Here is a 20,000-nt window from a genome sequence, read left to right as displayed (position 1 = left end):
GCAGTGTGTTTAACAATGCTACTTGACCGCAGTGGCATGGGAGAGAAAATGATATTCATATAAACAACTCTGTTCCTAAACCGGGCATTCTACAATCGCTCCACTTCTTAAATTTCATTTTGTTGTTCCGTTAACTACACTTTTCATGAGATCGTGTGAAAAAGAAAGCACTCGTTTACTGATTAAGCCTAGGCGCTCGCTTCAGTGATTAGGCCTAAGTATTCTCGTAAAATGTTAGCTTTCATTTTTCGGTTCGGTTGACTACACTTTTCCCGAGATCGTGTGAAGAAGAAAGCTTTTGTTTACTGATAAAGCTTAAGCGCCCGTTTCAGTGATTAGGCCTAAGCATTCTCGCAAAATTTAGCTTTTATTTTGCGGTTCGGTTAACTACACTTTTCATGAGATCGTATGAAGAAGAAAGCACTCGTTTACTGATTAAGCCTAAGCGCTCGCCTCAGTGATTAGGCCTAAGCATTCTCGTAAAATGTTAGCATTTTGCGGTTCGGTTAACTGCACTTTTCCCGAGATCGTATGAAGAAGAAAGCACTCGTTTACTGATTAAGCCTAAGCGCTCGCTTAGCGCTGTTGAGACGTGGGTAAATAGCTTCCAGTCATGTAACTTGGCGAGCTGATCGAGCCACAGGTACCCAAGCTGATGAGCATAAAAATTACAAGGACCTGTATGTAGCAAACTGTATTTGAAAGATACTTAGAAGGCACCACTTAGCTTGCTTTATTTCCCGGGGTTCTTGTCCTGCGTGGGTTTTTTCCGCTGCTTTAATCTATTTGTCTTGGGGGTTAAAGTGATACGATTGCTTCTCCTGTAAATATTGTAATTGCTATAATTGTCAGTGAAGCAATAGGGTTAAAAACTCTATGAAACATCGCGTTTTGCTTAAATTACTTAATTATTTTGTATACGATGAAAATTCAATCATAAGCACTTTAGGTCATTATAAGAATCACGACTAAGAGTTTTCTCGTTAATCTATATCCTGTAATTTTTATTTTACTTTACTTAGGTCGGCCTACTATTTGGCAATTATCGTTTAGCTACAGTGAAAGCGAGAACATTTTGTGATATTCTCATGCTGACGAAACCTGATTTAGATGCTGTGCTAATCAATTTTCCCCTTGTGGCAAGGTTTGTGTGATTTGAAGAGAACGTAACAGCCGTTTTAAGAAATGTTTGTATGTTGCAACTGTGATTCACTTTGAATGTACCGACATAAGAGAGTAGCCTAAAGTTTTAATTTACTTCGTGGCATTGACAAGAAAAGGTTGGTACTTTAAGTAGTGTTATTAAAGTGTATCATAATAGTATGTAATTATATCATGGATGTATTAAAGCCTTAAATTGTTATATATAAAGGTATATACCAGTGAATTTCCATGTATACCCATATATATTCATGTTCAACTCCGGCACAACCAACACTCTGAGTCTTTAAAGAACTAAGAAGAACTTGCTGCCTTTGAAATGACATCTGCAAATACCTAGACTCTCTGGGGCCGGTTGTTCGAAAGCCGATTAACTTAACCCAGGATTAGTGTCAGGTTTTGTTTGATTCATGTTTTCAACTTTTTGGTGAAAGTTTCTTTTGCTTATTTTTGTTTTTCAAGATTGACTTCTTCTAATGTAAATTTTTGCCGAATATCGGCGTTGAACAGCGTTTGGGAGTAGAGGAGTAAACTCCTTGGTTAATTTTTAATCTGGGATTAGCGTTAATCGGCTTTTGAACAACCGGGCCCTGGGGCCCGTTTCTCGAAAGTTCCGAAAACTTTTCGTGCCCGAAAAGCCAGTTGTAAAAACTGCCAACCGCTTGTTTTGGAAATCGGATCTTTTAGCATGTTTTTAAGGTAACAAAAAGAAAAATGACTGTGAAGTTTGACGACTTAAATCCTCTCTATTCTTGAGATACAAAGGGAATTGTAACACCCGAAAATGGCCCGTAAATTTTCGGGACATTCGAGAAACGGGCCCCAGGTCTTCTCGGATAAGACCCATAAGCCGTCGGCCCCTTCAATGTTCATAACCCTGTGGGACGTAAACGAACCCAAGCACTATATTTTGCAAGAGCATGGAACGGGTTCCCGGTGTTGTGGTGTGTTCTCTGTGGTTTATCGTGTTTGGGAGGGGAAACACTAGAAGGCGATAGGGACTCTGTGTCCTATTGTTGACTCTCCATGGGCATTGTCCCTTAATGCATCAATAAAAAAAAACATTCGCAAGTACACTTAGGCCAGTCCTCACATACCCGGATATTTTTAATCGGATTCGGCAACTTTTTCTTTGCTGATTCGCCTTCCGTCCGCACGTATCTGGCGAATCCGCAACGTTTTTAACCTGCTCTCCAGAGTGGAAAGTTCTGAATCTAGAATTAACCCATTTCCGAGTTGCTGCATGTCTCAGTTTCAAAGCGAGTCCTGCTGCACAGCCATTCAAATGGAAATGAGTTGCGTATTCTTATGCAAATCAAACTCATTTCCCTTACAATAGTTGAGCACCAAGACTCACTTCGAAACCGAGACAAACAGCAACACGGATCCGGATACTTTCAAATCCGATGACGTTACAAACTGCGTTCCAGCATTTACCGTCTAAATATTCAACGTGGCCCCTGAACGTCTTGACAAATTGTGCGTCTCTCATGTTATGCGCATTTTTTCTTTCGCTTTTCCAAACAATTTAGAGACCCCCACATGAACCCCCTCTAAAACATGGTCGTTTCTGTTAAATTTTACTTTAAATCCAAGGGTAAAATTCTCAGCTGGTGCGCATCGATTTTTCGATAAAAAAATATTTACTAGGGGTTCTTAACCTTTCATTACAAACATATAAGAAATCTACTGGCGGCCTGCGAATATTTTGTTGTTGGCAGAACCAAACGTCCAAGCTATTTTCAGTCTTTCCGCATATCGCGCTGTTCCAATTCTAGTGCGTGTCGTGAAGGAAAATTTTTAGTACTACTTGCCCTGATTTGTTTGAAACTTTCACAAACCATTTATTATTGAAAAAAAATAGCCAAGAGAGGTGATATTCTCTGTGGTACTCAGGGGAAAAAGTAATATCCTGTGACAATCAATGCTTGCAAGCATGACAGTTTCATTCGCTGTTATTTCCACTAAACCTTGATTGAAAGGATAAATTTGCCAAAATCATTCAACATTCAGTATTGCCAGGAACCCATGACCCGGAGCCTACAACTTTACGGTGTTCGTGTAACGGCGTTCTCACAGACCGATTTATTTTTAGATTGAATTTCGCGCGAATGAGACTCCCACAGGAGCCCGATGACCAATTACAAGAAATTAAGCTGACGTCATAGGGTCACCGAACCGGAACTGCCTTTGTTTTTTGACCTATTTCGCGGGAAGGGCTAGTCTGAAAATAAACCTACTTGAGAAAACGCCGTTTCACAGACGCTGTGTGGAAGTTGCAAGCTCCCGATGGGCTCGTGGTATTGCTTATCACTTACTAGGTTTCGTCATGTTGAGGATTCAAAAGAGTGTGATATTTGGGAATATATGTTGTTAAAAAGTTAGCAATAAATCATATCTACAGAGAAAACTAAATAATTTTCATTTTGACATATCTAAATGTTAAATGGGCAAAATCAGACAATGCCCGATTTCTCGAAAAATCAGTAAAATTCGCTGAAAATTTTTAACTCCATTTTCGAAAATCTTTTTTATAGGGAATCTTTTGATGAAATAAATTGGAGGTCGATTTTTTTAAACCGTCGGATGATGTTTGATATTTACAGGCAGAAGCGTCTGTGCCCGTCTTTATATTAGACGAAAATTTGGTTTTATCAACGGAGTTGATAATGTAAATTGGCCACCGTACAGAGATTCTAAAAGCTGACGTTTCGAGCGTTAGCCCTTCGTCAGAGCGAATCCACTAAGGGCAATTCCGCTCTGACGAAGGGCTGACGCTCGAAACGTCAGCTTTTAGAATCTCTGTACGGTGGCCAATTTACATTATCAACTCCGTTGATAAAAGCAAATTTTTGTATACTACTTCCCCACCGACGCAGCACCACAGTTTCTTTAGAAACTACCCCTTCATTCATTTTTTATATTAGACGAATTTAACAGACGCGGAAAAAATGTTTGCCCATGCTAGTTAGTCCCAGGCGAATCATTCGTCTCTGATATAAAAACGGCCAATGGTTAATTGAGTCTTGTTATTAAAGTTTCAAATAAACAGATTGCTTCACTATCTTGGTTATCGGATGTTCCACATATTTGTTTTTAACATTCAACATTAATGACCGTAATATTGTGAAAAAGCCCCTTAAATATCCTGTGTGCTGGTTTTGCCAGGGTAATTGGGGTTCACCTGCGGAATAATAGTATAAGGAAAGCTTTGATAATGAGCCATTTGTCAACTAATAAATTCTTGGGCGAATTTCCAAAGCATCATTGCTCAGATATTATCTGATATATCGGTTTCAAATTTTTTAGAGATAACTCATTATGCAACGTACTTTCAATTCTCAGCTGAGGGATTAGAAAACAATAGGCTTGTCTGTTACTGACGCAGAAAATGTGAAGAACGATTCCCCTATTCTTTAGGGACCTGTAAGTACGTGTACGAATAGATTTGTTTTATTCATTTTCCATACTCAGGCAAATTGTTGAAGCCGGAAAAAACGAGGAGTATTTAAAGGACTTGAGAAAGGCAGCGTTTGAATCGTCCAGGGCAGCGATCCGGCGACTCTCAGTCAAATGCGCGGCTGAGCAATGCAAAAAGTCTTCAAGTTTTCTGCAGCGATCCAGTACGTCACAGAAGTCAGAATCCTCCAAAAAGAACGAGAAGGACAGAAAGAAAAAGAAGAGTGGCAGTGTGGTTCCGGACATGAGGTTTGAAAAAGATTTAAGGCTAATGTTAACAGGTTTACAATTGGGTATCGCAAAATAAATACGAAAGTAATTACCTCGATCGTACTCAACCCTGCAGGTAAAAAAATAATAATAATTGGAAACGCCACAGTGAACAGTTATTTAAAAGAAAGCTTGTTGTCTCTTTTGTGCGTCATTATTCATGGAAAAGGTTCTTCAGAAAAAGGGTTCTTCCTGAACTTTCAGAAATTTATTTAATTGCATATGCTTTGTGACACGGATTGTGTGTCTTGCTTGCACGCACGCAATTGAAATAGGAAGAATTTTTTGCCTCTAATAGCAAATATATTGTTTGTTTCAATAAAGTTTTCACTCGAAAAGGTTTTTGTGACATTTCCAGCCTTTGTGAATTTATCGTGTGTAATTTTCGAGCTTAATAAATTTGCCTACGTGGGTTGAAATGTGCTACGGGAGGATTTTTGTGGTAGTGCACTGTAAGCAGGTCGTGCTTAAGTCACGAAATAAACAGGTGTGTTGGAAGCGTGCTTGAGTTTCAACAAAATGATCCCCAAAATCAGCAAAAAATTGTGACGCTGATGAATAATAAAGTAGCTGCTATTTCCAAAACGATAGAATTACGAGGTGATAAAGAACCTCGTCTTGGAGAGTAAATTTTTGACTTTGCAGAAACTATGGTCAACCTCAAGAGTTGGGCGATTGTGTTCTTTGTGTTGAATTCGCACATTTCTTGTCAAACTTTATAACCTCCTGGAAGACAAAGCGCAGCTCAGTTGACAATTTGGAATAAAGCGCCCTGTTACTGCACTACCACACGTACGCAATGCGTGCCTATTTTTTTCTAAAGATGACAGGAATTTTTTCTTTCTGACAAATGATTAATAGACTGGTAGTCAGATCTCACTCTGTCACTGGAAATGTGAGATCTGGTAAAGTTCGACAGTACACCGTTTTTCATTGGCTACTAAAAAAAGGTTGCGGCAATGTAATCTACTCACCGATTGGCTTATTTCGCGGGGCACTTAGTGAAGGTTTGGTTTTCGCAAGCTCACGTGCTGTTGTGCGGAGGAAAGTTTTGTTTTTTTCCGACGCTGGAAAAGCTTTACAGTTGAGGAAAATCATTTTAAAAATTTGCGACATTTGTGTAATGATACCGACGAAAGCCCCACGTACCCTGCCACTCGAATAAAGTTCTGCGTAGCTGGCTACGCGCTACGCAGAAACTAATAAATTCAAGTTGAAGAATGTAATTTATTCAAAACAGTATTCCTCGTTCTTAAAGCGTGACTCGCGAATTAAGTAGTGATCAATTGTGAATTTTACGGTTAGATTACCTACATTTTTCACGAGATCGTGTCAAGAAAACAGCGCTCGTTGCAGTGTTAGGTCTAAGCACTCTTTAACATTTTCGCTTTCAATTTACGGTTCGGCTAACTACACTTTGCACGAGATCGTGTGAAGGAAAGACCACTCGTTTATTGATTAAGCCTAAGCGCTCGTTTCAGTGATGCTGCAATTAAAAAATCTCTACTGTTCAAAAACAATCGTATGTAGCGCTTCTTTCTGTTTCGGCTTAAGTTTAAGGTTTCCTTGTCCTCTACCCAAAAGAATCACTTCAAGAATACTCTCGAAATATATGTTTATTCCGCCAAATCACCCAAAATCACAACAGAGAGTACGAACATGCGCAGTGATAGAAAAGCCCGTATTTCGGGCCTCGCTGGCACTGAGCATGCTCGAAAATCGAACTTTGCCAGATCTCCCTTCAGTATGACCGTGGGAGATCTGGGTACGAGATTAAGTTGAGATTAAGTTGGGGGTAACCACGCATTTTTCAGAGATAATGTGCTTCATTTTGGAAAAGAATGACTTACATTGCATTGTATTTTAAAACTTTTTACAAATATTGTTGATTAATTATCTTAAAAAAATGTGTGGTAATCCCCGATTTTCTTTTTGGATTTCAATAACACTTGTTATGATCTGCTTTTCCCGCGTATTCAGTGAACCGCGCAAAAATACCTGCGAATTAGTAGGAGCAATAAAAGCAAGGCGACACACCCTAACCCCAACCCGTTGTTGCCATCACATCACGCAAGCGCACACCCATTTCACCCGGTCATTTTTAGCAGCTATGGACAGCTGTTTCGGCCTTTTGGGCCTCATCAGCATGGCGTAGCTAACATACCAGGCGGGTGTGTTTAGCACCCCTTTAAGTGGCAGCCTCACATGCCAAACATGTGGTAGGCTGGGTTGGGAACAGCTAAACTGTTCTCCCACGGCAAGCGTGTGGGAAGATAGTAGGCACCGTCCTTAAGATCTACAACGGCGAAGTCAACGAAAACGTCTTTCAAAATTACAACTTTTCATTTCCCAAACTTTTTCGTCTTTCGTCCAGTTCGTCGAACTTGTATAAACTACCCGAAGTATTCAGGAACTGAATTGAGAGGAACGGTGGTGAAACCAGGCGAAAAAAAAAATAAATTCGTTGCCATGTGCTCGCGTTGTCCTCAGAGATTAATATTTGGCCATTCCACGTTGTAGCTTTTCAGAGAAATTAAACAAAATGTACAAATTTTCACACTGCACGTGCAAACCAATTGTTTTGCTCATTAATTAACAGTTATAGCGCGAAAGCGAGCGTGATATCGCGTAACACTTAGCCGACGAGGCCGAAGGCCGAGTTGGCTAAAATTAGACGATATCACGCAAGCTTGAGCGCTATAACTGTTTTATAATTCAACACATTGATAACAAATGGAAGATTCCGAACTTGTAACATTTGTAAAGCGGCGCCGGTCCGCCATTTTCACATTTTCTTGCGAAGTCCCTATACATCGCCGAATATACGTCATGTAGACCTACATATCAAGTGAAGCTATGACCTTCGCAGCTATGAACGCAATTTTTGCAATTGCGTAGAAAAGCCTGAAAAATTCGGGACTTCAACGGGGTTTGTGATGGGGTTTCAACGGGGTTTGTAATCCCGTGATTCATTCCTCACGGGACCATTAGAACCCACAAATGACCAGCTCCCAACGTCAGTGGCTTCATGGTTCAGTTGGTTAGAGCGTCGCACCGGAATCGCGAGGTCACGGGTTCAAACCCCGTTGAAGTCCTGAATTTTTCAGGCTTCTCTACGCAATTGCAGAAAATGGCGTTCATAACTGCGAAGGTCATAGCTTCACTTGATTTCATATTCGCAGTTCATATATGATTCATTTCATAGACCTACATATATCGAGATTTTTAATTTATGATCATATTTGGGCAGTGTATCAATGTGTTGAATTTTATAATAAAGTTTCTATATAACGCGCGCTCTCATTGGTTTAAACAGCATGCTTTAGGAGAGTACAAAGCACGGAACAAACGAAAGCTCACGCCATCATCCGCAGAAATGGCAGATGAATTTCCGAATTTTTCCTTGGGTATTATTGAACAGTTTGTTTTCCAATTGTTATGTCGGAAACGTGCAGGTTTTCATGGGCAACAATTCGGCCGGTTTTCACTGAATTATTTGGATCCTCTTTTTTGCTGTTTTTTTACGGACTGAAACCGAACATTGAGGCACTTGTTTTTCCATAAATTCGAATTTTGTGTGCTTTCTGTCAATCCACTTTCCAGTTGATTGATGTTTTGACAAGCCTTTGTCAATAATTAATTGATTTCCCCGTCGTAGAATCTTAAGGTCCCTAATGTCTTGAATATAAACGCTGCGTGCTTTGGACAACCGCTTGTTTACGGGCCCTTCTGGTTTGTCTTTTTGCTATGGTTATCGACTAAAGAAGGAGTTAAAGACGGAAGGTCGTATGTTTGACCGAGAAAGGAGTACTAAGTATCCATGTGTCATTGTTATATACCTAGCCTTCCACTGAACAAAACGAGCACTGTGATTGGTTGATTCTTGGTTACCTGCCCCTGATCAAATTCAAATGTATCCCGACCGGGATACAATTCCGCAGTTGTTGCCCGCTCCGGATGTTTTGCTGCGATTGTTGACGGAAAAGTCTAAATATACAACAAAGCACTTAATGTCTAGTCCCTCGGGAAACTAGTTAGTTTTGTTTTCCCTTTAGTCCTGATGTTTTCCTCGACTTCGTCTCGGGAAACATCAGGACTCTCGGAAAAAATAAAACTAACTGTTTCCCTCGGGACCATACATTAAGTGTATAATATCGACACTAGTCCCTTTTCAAATTTTAGAATTACCACTGATTACAAACACCAATGACACATTGATACAGGGTTCGTGTCGACCAAAAGTAAAGTATTCACCAAAACCGGCGGGAAGGTGCCTGAAATTTGAAAATTAAACAATAGAAAAGTTGTAAACAGGTCATCTTCTCGCTGGAATTTGTGAATATGTTCACTTCAGATGGAGGCTAACCCTGTAAAAATGCGCTTTCAGTGCTTTTATTCAGTGGTCATGGCGAACTCGAACCAGGGGTCCTTTTCTCGAAAGTCCCGAAAAGCCATTTACAAACCTGCCAACCGCTTTTTCAGGAAAGCCGATCTTTTAAAACGTTTTTAAGGTAGCAAAAGGCAAACTGGCTGTGAAGTTTGACGACTTAAATCCTCTCCGTTCATGAGATACAGAGGAAATTGTGACACTCGAAAACGGCCCGAAAAATTTGGGGACTTTCGAGAAACGGGCCCCTGGGCTATTGCAGTCCTTGCAGTATCCTATGCAGGGCAGGTCGGCTGGACCCAGTTCTCACGTGTCTACTTAGGCTCATTGTCAGAGCACTCGAAGCAGTAATCGAAAGGTCGCAGGCTCGAGTTCTTCAAAGGAAGTCACTATAAAAAAATAATAACCTGTGTATTCATTTACCCGGGTTGAATACACACGTCATCTCCTTGATTACAAGGAGCTAATTTGATTTGTGTTAACAGAGACGCTCACTGTCACCCTCGAATCATGCGACTTTCAGTTTAGTTATTTTAGATTAAGTAGCAACGGATATATATTTTCAGAACCGTCGGTGTAAACTATGAGGTGACATTCCCTGATAACGTATGTAATTTCAGGTGACGTTGTTCACGCAGTTGCGGACGTTTAATACGCCATATTAGGGAGCTTAAGCAACGACAACGGCGACAGCAACGAGAACGTCACAAATTTGCATATTTAGTAGGCAAAAACAATAGCTTTTCACGCCCTGCACGTGTGTTTTTCACTTTTGTCCATTTCATTGCCGTCGTCAGCAAAACTACAACGTGAAATAGCCAAATTTTAGGTTTTATGGAAAACGTCATTACTTGAGGATAAATTTTCATTTTCTGCCCTAAATTCAGCGCCGTTCCTACCAGCGTCATTTTTGAGGAACTACCACACCTCCGTTATATTAAAAAAGTTGAAATATTAACGAAGCGATTACAATAACGCGAATTTATATTTTGAGATGACGTTCTCGTTGCCGTCGCCGTTGTCGTTGCTTAAGCTCCCTATTCTCTTCTCACCTTCTCGCTCCCGTTGTTATCTTGTGACCTTTGTTAACCATATTCGCAGTGCTAGTGAAAGTTAACGGATCATTAACTTTCACCAAAACCAAAAGTGGCAAGCTGGTCACAAAGCACGACGTTTTGTTTTAACTCGGCCATCAAAAGTTATTTTCTTAACGTAAGAGATCGCTGACGAAAAGTTACTAAATAGTAAAAGACGCAATGTAAAACAAAAGGCATAGAGCGGTTTTCAATTGAGTGTCAAAAGTAATTAGCGAATTGCTTTGGTTTTGCATTACTTCACTCAGTGATTGGTTCAAAGCTCTCGCGCCACTTTTTCAACCTATCAGAAGTGAAACCAAAACCAATCGCGGCTCGCGCGTGCATATTTTCTCGCGCTTTGTGTCGGCTACTTGTAATTACTCCGAGTTTTGATTGGTTTACTGGATTGTCTCCGTCCTTTTTGATTGGCCAAAGTAATTACTTTTGTTTTGGTTTTACGACACTTGATTGAAACTCGCTCTAATCGTGAGTTAATGCCAAAGATTTTCTTCTTTTCTTTACAGTAATTCCTTTTGAGCTTCCACTTCTAACTACCTTTCTTCTGTTTTCTCAGTCCACTACAGATTGGCCTAATGACTGGTTCGGAGGACCTAAAAGAAGATTTTGACAAACCGTATCGTGATTTGCATCCAATGTTGAGAATATTTTCTTTTCTTCTCCTGAGGTTAATTTAAAGTTGATATTTGCATGATTTTTGAGGGAAATTGTTAGTCGGATTTTGTATTGATATGACTATGATATCCAGCCACAGTGTTTAGGGTTCTGTTAAACAAAAATTGGAGAAAATGGTTAATGGTTAATGGTTAATGGATATTGGAAAATCACCTGTGAAGATCAATGTCTTAATTTGCAAAAGCGGGAGCTCATAGGTCATGTTTTCGGAACCCTATTTTAATTTCTCGAATTGCTAAGAGGGTTTGTTATACGGCTTTCACTCAGGTACGAGTGCTCTCCAATTCTCTCTCACCGGATCTCTTTCTTAATGGCTGCTGGTTAAAATCGTCTTTTGTTTCAATGAATGATAACAAGCGTTCCTAATCTCGCTAGGAGGTACGAAGATTTAAGCCAAAATGAGGGCAAAAGTTCCGAGTAACTATGACTTCATTCTGGTAGTCGTACGAGATCAAAATTTTCATAACAATACGAAAAGTTTTACTGGGATAGAATGGACACCTACCGTAATAAAAGCTATACCGGTATCATTTACTCCCTGATGCGAATAGGTGGTTTCAAGCGCTTATAAGGAAATTTCCAACATTTTTGTTTTCATATATTTCGAACGTATTCTGTGTAATATAATGTCATTTATACTATTCACCCAAGTTAAATGTAAGCCGCCATTAAACAAAGTTCGACAAATTCGTTAACCGAATTAAAAACTTTCTCAAGTCTTTTCTGATATTCACTCTTCATAGGCGCGCCATCTTGCCGGACGACTCGTATTTCAGGCTGTGGCAAGGCGTATCGCTTGTGGTCGCTGGTATCCTTCCTCTCACAATATCATTCCAGGCGACTTTTTTGCATACCAGCACCCCATTGTGGATTTTCAATTATTCTTTTGAGATTGTTTGCTTAGTGGATATGTGAGTACAGTTCAATCACTGCTCCTGATGCATTTTTAGTGTATAGGTATTGATCCACATCGTTTGAACAGGAACTAAGTCGTTGAGTAATATTCTACCATTGATTGGGGCTGCCATAGTCTCAGAGCCTAAGCATTAAAAGGCATTGAAGACCTTAAACATGTCCTGGCCTTGATTGTCTGTATCAAGTATAAGCTGAGTTAGAAACCCATGACTCTTCTGATTGGCTCGCTAGCTGAATAGCGGATTTCAGCTGATGTACAACGGAGCTTTAGCAAAAGGGAGTTTAAGAAACCACGACGGCTACGGCGACGAAAACGTCACTTCAAACTATGAGTTTGAGCTATCCTAAGTGTTTCGCGATGCTTCCACCTTGTTTATGTTGTACCGCAATACGGGCGAAGTATGCTATAACCAGATTGGTACGTACGGATTTCAAGGAAAGAGAGTGATGGAAAGATTCACTGTTGTTTGTCCACGTTGTCGTCCAACTTAAAAATTGGTCATTTTGCATTGTTGTTTTGACGAGTGCGGGAGAGAAATGTACAAGAATACGTACCGCTTGTGAATCACCCTAACCCTAACCCTTTTAACCAATAATATTACTGCTTTTTGGCGTTGTCGTTGCCGTAGCCGTCGTCGTTTCTTAAGCTAGGGAGCCTTAGCACCGACAACGGAAACGGCAATGAGAACGTCATCTAAAAACATGAATTCGCGTTATTGCAATCACCTCGCGACTATTCCAAGCTTTTTAATATCACTAAGGTGTAGCAGTTCCTCAGGAAGGAAACCGTTATGAGCGGCGCTTAATTTAGGGAAGAAAATGAAAATGTATCTCCCAAGTGCTGACGTTCCCTTAAACCTTCAAATTTGGCTATTTCACGTATTTGTTTTGCAGACGACGGCAAAGAAATGGACAAAAATGGACAGAAATGAAAAATGCTCTTGCAAAGCGTGCAAAGCTATTGTTTTTGGCCAATAAATATGCAGATTTGTGACGTTCTTGCTTCCGTCGCCGTTGTCTTTGCTAAAGCTCCCTATCGAAACAACTTCCGGTTGTTTTGTGTCAACAGTCTGAGTTCTGTATGAGATTGGTTGTATCAAAAGCACTCTCTAGGAATAATTATTAACTAGCCAACAGAAATGCTGTTTGTTGATGAGGTCCCAACTTTATTTCAGGTACATCAGATTTCACCTGGCATTTTACAACGAAAACAACGTTTTGGTGACTCATCCTCTTTTTACTGCTCGCCACTATCTCAGGTAACCAACTGCGTGTTGCTTTGTCTCTTCAAACTTGCTCCAATGTAACAAAACATATTTTTTCATAGTAAAACTACAATTTTCTTTACGTGTAAATTTCATGTCACGAAACTTTGCAATCAGTGCAATAAGGAAACTACTGGAACGTTCGCGTAAAGATGGCTGTTCCACCATGCCGCGTTTTTCGCCTCGTAATTAAAGAATAAAAGTAATACGGCTATATGCTATCCCCATAGTACTCAGCTTACTAACCATTTCATGATCCAAATATTTCGATTTCCTAAAGTGGTTTTTAGAAGATATGTCTCCGCTGAGATCAGAGCGACAGTCTTTCAACTGCGAAGGAACACTGATATGAGCCTTAGAGCCATAGCAAAGGCATGCGGAAATTCACCCACTTCAGCTTCTAGGATTTTAAAAGGGGGAATCCGGAGAATTTCGTATTGCCCAAAAAGAACGGGACGCCCGCAAAAACTAACTATTAAAAAACAACGTCTCCTGATTCGAACCTCAGGAAATTAAGGGATGAATATGGGAGTGGGCGAAGGTTGTAATCTCTTTTCAACGGGTTACTATTGTGACCCGTCGAAATTGATAACGACAAGTACTCCGATAAACTCATCGGGTTACAATGGTAACCCGTTGTTTATTGCGTAACAGTATACTGCTAAAATCATTATAATGTACACTGAAGTGCTAACTTATTAGGTATGTAACTTCTTTATTGTAAAAGGAAAATAAATATTTACTCGTTGCTTTTATTATATTGCGTTTGTAAATTAATAGTAATTTTGGTATAATATTGCGATGCGCTTGTTACCGCACAATAGAACTCTACAATAAAGGAAATAGGAGACGGCTACACGCAGGGTAATAAAACATGGCAAGTTAATGGTACAATCAATGTAATAATTGTTCATTCTAATGTGACGTGACGTGTTTCTACGAAACACGATGGGTTGCTACGTTGCGCTATGCGTTAAATTCAACCAACCTTTATTTAAGAAAACGTGTTGTTTACAATTCGGTTCCTTACTAGTGGTATTCAGTGCTTCCAAAGGCCACACAACAATTGTCATAAAATGGTAGCGCAAATTTGTTAGAAATCTATAGAATACCCACGGTAATCTCTTAGACGTGCCGTTTAGGTTATACGATGCTTTATTCAATATTACAATCACAGTCTTAAGTCGTTGGAACACCCACCCGCTTTCCCCCGTGAAATGTTGGATAGCTTAATGCACCCAAACTAACTGTTCAGTGCGTTTTAGTTTCTAAACAACATTGGAAGGTGGGAGAGGGAGGGATGCTCGATTAATCCCGTCGGTGTACCAACATTGTGTCACTGATTTTAGTTGCTTCAAAGACCGAAAAGACAACTGAAGGATCAGAGTCCTAGGCAACATTCGATCCCGCGACCTCAGCACATCGGGCGGATGCTCTAGTAGAGCTAGTAGAACTCATGGGTATGCAGGTTATCTATTTAGAACCTTGGGACTGTTATTAGGGAATTTAAGAAACGGCGACGGTTTCGACTGCGACATCGCCACAAAACAGTAATATCATTGGTTAAAAGAGCATAATCAATCGTGCTGCTCGTGCAGCACGGATTTTAGCAAGTATCTTAGCGGTCCTCTGCATATCGGCGACGTGAACTCACCAAATTTTAGGTTTTGACAACGTAAGCATGCAACAGAGCATCCTTGATTTTCTATTTTAACTCTGAAACCACTCGTACCAATTTATATTATGAGGTGACGTTGTCGTCAACTGTAGCCGCCGTAGATCTTAAATTCCCTATTCTTTTCTAACGGGCGTATTACACCTGTACCATTTACAGTTGTCTTTTTGTTTGTACATAGGACAAATTTCTCGTTGGATCTTCTCTGTTCTTTTCCAACCGAGTTCATTGTACTCGCTATTTGGCCTGATGATCTTGGTGAGTTTCAGTTTGTTTTTCTTGCAATTATATTCTTTGCAGTTATTGACATAACTTCAGTGTCAGTAGAAGGAAATTGATCGCGCTTACATGCAACGGCAAACAGCAAGAGTCAAGCTGCTATTTGTCATATAAGCATGAAAATTCACATATTATCACTTGTCTCTTTTGATAAATTGCTCTATGCCTGTATCCAAAAGACAAGGAATGAGCTAAAACCAAATCCTTTTTTTATCTTTGGTAAAACCCAATTTCAGTCTGGAGATTGTCGTTTACACTGAATGCGATGCTAAATCTCAACATTAACTGAAAGACTCTTCAGGACGGAATGGTTGTTTGTTGTTGGTTCTTTCTCAGCTCCGAGAGGTTTTCCTTCGGGTTCTCCAGTTAATTTTCTCCTCTCCTCCACAACCAACATTTCTAAATTCCAAGGACCTCCCTGAAAACCACTTTGCATGAGTGGAGCTTCCTTGGTAAATATCATGATTCATTATTTCTTTCAGATTTATGTATTCAAATGAATAGGGAAAGAAGCTTCCTCTTGCCTTTGCGTTGCTTTATTTAATTTGCACCTGAGAAATGAAAACAAAGTTGGGTTATCTTCCTTTTTCAGTAGGTGTGTTGTACACTCTGGCCATGTTTCGATTGAACAGATGCCTTTACATGTACAAAGTGGTAAGCGTATCAATCGCAAGTTCTGACTCGTCTCGAGTCGTCGTCTCATCTTTATCTCAGGACATGTGACAGACGACTAGGATCCCTCCAGGGTCAAAAAATGTTTATGACTGTCGTTGATTTTGTTTGGTTTTGAGCTATCCCATGTTTCAGCTGGATTATCAATGCGCTGAGTTTGACCCTTGTAAGAAATAAAAACAAAAACAAAAACAGGACGTTTGGAAATTTGGTAGGTTAATTAAGGTGATTCCCTGGTTTTGCATTGCACAATCCTACTTGCGTCATTAGCTTCAATAGTTTTCCCATGACAGGGTTAACAAACATGAGATACAAGCATATTTTGTACCTCTGTTTGTGCTTTGTTCCTTCTAAATTTGAGGTGGCTAAAGAAAAAGACTATTTTCCCGATGCGATTCATGATCTAAGGAAATGATGTAACCAAGACACCCCAAGTATGAGAGATGAAACCTCGAGGCTAGGGTCTTCTTCAAATGTTTCTTGTCGTCCATCTTTCAAGGTCTCGTTCACACTTCAAAAAAAGGTCGACTGACAGTCTCCGGAAAGTAAATTCAAAATCTATGTTTGCTCCCTCTTTTAGCATCAATTATTTCAGTACGTGGATGAAAGGATTGGAAAGTACATAAACTTAATAGGGTAAGTTCACGCCACGGGTCGGGGTGGAGGTGGAGATTATTTGGGCAATTTTCCTTGGCGGCAAATCGCGTGGCAGCGTTGCATTTGGCAACCCGCGTTTTTCTGGCAGGAAATAACATTAGTGACGAGCAACGGAACAAGGAGCAGGAAAGAAAGGAAAAAAAAACGGAGAAATTCTATTCGTTTTTCGACTGTATTACCGTATGGCAACCCAGTAATAATAAAAACAGTGAATTATGGAAAGCCAATGAAATTATTATATTTTATTTGATATTATCAAAGACACAAAAATGGTGTTGTCGTATGCTAGCGTTGAACCCAGGCAATATCCGAGAAGAAGCCATGGAAGGCTAAAAGTGTTCGTCCAGACGCAGGCATTATCGATCACCTTTTTTTTCGGGAGATTGGTGTAGGAGAGATGTGATAAGTATAACCAAGCCAAAAAAACAACAACAACAACAACAACAACAGAACGTACAAAAGGCAACGTGTTTAACATAAATATCTTTTAAACCTTTACCAGTTCTTCAGCAGGAAAAAAGTAAACTGATTGCCCATAATTTCATCATAGCGGGGCTCTAGGCCGCGAAGCGGCCTTGGGCAGAGCTCCATTCTTAAGAGAATATGTTCAACCTCTTTTCGTTTGGTTGTCGAGTGATTGACCGCACGTACGTCCGTCTGTACGGACTCTTGCAATTGGGGAGGGGGATGTTACGGTTTGGCCACCTTGAGGGTGGATTATTTTACACGACGAGCGCGATCAGCATATCCTTTCATCTTGGCTTTACGCTGCCGATCCAATTTTTCTGCTTTTCGGTGCTGTTCCGTAGAGAGGCTGTTTGAAGTGTCAACAGCAGGGATTCCATTGCGAAGGGGTCTGTTGTATAACAGCTCTGCTGGGGGGAACAACGGTTGTTGAGTGAGGAGTACAGCGGTAGTTGAGGAGGAATGGATAGAGAGCGCTTCGTCAATCACGCCCTTCCACCCTTACGGTGTAAATTGCTTTGGTCAAAGGCTTCATGAATGATTCCACCAATCCGTTTGCTTGTGGCCAAAGGGGAGTTACTTTGTGGTGGATAATACCTTTTAGCTTCATAAATTCTTTGAAGTCCTGGCTCTGAAACGGGGTTCCATTGTCTGAAGTTATCTTCTCCGGGAGACCAAGGTATGTGTGGCAAATATTCTTTCCAAGGATAGAGTTACAGCCTGTGCCGTGGTACTTCCCATGATTTCGACCGCAGGAAATCTGTAATACTCTTCTTTAACCACGAACAACATATCTCCCAATGGGAAACGGACCCCAGAAATCCATGTGAAGTGAGGGCCATGCATGAGTGGGCAGTTCAGACATTTGGACGGGGGTCGGAGACATAGACGGACCAGTAGCTTCGCAAGCGGGACAATTGCCCACGAGTTTCTCCGCGTCTTTATCAATTTCAGGCCACCACACTTTGAAACGAAGCAGCTGTTCTGTTTTTACCATGTCCTAGTGAGCGATTTCCAATGGCCATGAACGCAGTGCTTATGGAATTATGATGCGAGTGCCATGTAACAACAGATTGGTCTCAGTAACGGTTAGCTCTGAGCTTGAGTGGTAAAAGCGTTGAATGTCAGGGTGCCATTGACCAGTTTTTAAAGCTGTCAGTGATTTGCATTGCCTGTAATTGCAGGTTAGTTTTAGCTGCCTGTTGAATTTCTTGAAAGGTCATTGACTTTGGTACAGCATGGGTAGCAATAAAGTCAACGTATTCATCCGCGACATTTTGGTTTGGCGTGCAGGTGGGTAACGGCATCTTGGGTTGGCATCTTGGGTTGCCTTCGCCCTTGCGGTATCTCACTGTGAAATAGTACTGTCGGAGTCGGAGAGCCCAACGCTCAATGCGGGCAGGCGGTTGTACACCGGGGTAAACTTCACTTCCCGGGCTTTGTGATCAGTGAACAGGTCAAAGTTGGTGCTACTAAAATACATGTGAAATGTTCACACCCCCCCCCCCCCCCCCCAAAAAAAAAAGACTGCTTCCTTTTCCGGCTGACAATACCTCTGCTCGACGTCTGAAAGAGAGCAACTGGAGTAGCCGACATGCCGCGTTGTACCATCCTTCTCAACGTTTGACAGAATGCGGGTCGTAATAGGCTAGAAGAAAGTTAGCCATAATGGCATCTTTAACTTTCTGGAAAGCCTATTGCTGTGTTTGTGACCAATCATACTTCACACCTTTCTTGGTAAGGTCACGTAACGTCGCTGTGAGAGTAGCGAAACTCTGAATAAAACGAACACAGTAGTTAAAAAAACCAAGGAAACTTCTGAGTTGTGTTGAGGAACTGTTGTTTTCTGAATAGCGGCTACATTCTTTCTGTCCACTCGTAAGCCTTGACTGGCCAGGATATATACTTAGAATCAAAGTGACTCCTGCTTTTATAGGCACTTAGTAGGGGTTAACAGTGAGCCCTTTAGAAATAAGACGAGCAAAAAGGCATTAAGGCGGTCGTGGTGTTCTTTTTCAGTGAAGCCCCATATAATTATGTCGTCGGTAATATTGCGAGTTCCCAGTCAAGTTCTTGAAGGGTGTTTTGAATGACAGTCTCAAATACTTCGCTTGCAGCCCAAATCCCAAACGGTTGTCGTTTGTAGCGAAATAGACCACTATGAGTGATGAATGTGGTGATTCATTGCGACTCTTTGTCTAAGAGAATCTGATGATAGCAAGCTTTGAGGTCAACTTTGGTGAACTTTCTTGCGCCCGATATATCTTGCAGCAACTCATCAACGGTTGGAATCGAATGACGTTCCCGCTTAATTGCTTTATTGGCCTGGCGATATTCATCACATACGCGCACCTTGGGGTTCTTGTGTTTTGGAGCAACGACTTATCCACTTACCCGCTTGGACAGCTTCAGTGATATCTTTTGTCACGTAATCGTTCGCACTGTAATCTGGAGCATCCACTGTGTTAACAGAACTCCGTGGCTTGTAGCGAGCACTTTTAGAACTTGTAGCTTCCCGTAGTGTCCGAGACTATGGAAGATTCCGCGATGAAGATTCCGTCAGACCTGAACGAAATGTCCCAGTTTTCCACAATGACCACGTTTGAGAAGAGGGTGCCAATGGTGTATAGATGAAGTCAGTGAACAGGTTAAAAATGCCACTTAGTAAGCAGAAAAAAGTCGTTTAGTCAGTTAATTTAAATGAGGAGAAACTTTGCTTTTTCTTAATTCACGTGACCTTTTGCCCTTAATTACTCAATAGTAGCAAAGTAGTTTAAATTGAACTTTGTACTCCCCTTTTTTAAAAAAATAACTAAAGATTTTATTCGTTGTCATCCAATTATGGGTCACGTGACCTGAATTTTAACGTTGTAAGCATTTCAACCAATTGAGGGTTCTTAATATAGGATGCATGCCAAGTTTCAATAACATTAAACCATGGCTTCCTCTCTTAACGTAACTATGTCCTATAAGCGATTGCCATGCCTTAACATGCCTGAGTTCCTTTTCTACACTCTGTGATTGCT

General features: G+C 40.7%; 1 protein-coding gene across 1 annotated transcript in view; it reads left to right on the top strand.

Annotated features, from left to right (window-relative positions):
• LOC138021595 (uncharacterized) overlaps positions 1-20,000 on the top strand; it is a 91,521-nt gene that overhangs the window by 9,163 nt on the left and 62,358 nt on the right. The window contains exons 6-13 of the mRNA XM_068868496.1: positions 1,023-1,144; positions 4,636-4,869; positions 10,928-11,038; positions 11,790-11,957; positions 13,137-13,220; positions 15,083-15,159; positions 15,776-15,834; positions 16,433-16,488. Coding sequence (XP_068724597.1) covers positions 1,023-1,144; positions 4,636-4,869; positions 10,928-11,038; positions 11,790-11,957; positions 13,137-13,220; positions 15,083-15,159; positions 15,776-15,834; positions 16,433-16,488 — 911 coding nt within the window. The remainder of the gene's footprint in view (positions 1-1,022; positions 1,145-4,635; positions 4,870-10,927; positions 11,039-11,789; positions 11,958-13,136; positions 13,221-15,082; positions 15,160-15,775; positions 15,835-16,432; positions 16,489-20,000) is intronic.

The sequence above is a fragment of the Montipora capricornis genome, chromosome 10 (assembly GCF_036669925.1).
Source record: "Montipora capricornis isolate CH-2021 chromosome 10, ASM3666992v2, whole genome shotgun sequence".
Taxonomy (NCBI): Eukaryota; Metazoa; Cnidaria; class Anthozoa; order Scleractinia; family Acroporidae; genus Montipora; species Montipora capricornis.
Note: the sequence above shows the minus strand (reverse complement) of the source record. Positions and strands in the feature narration are given on the sequence as shown.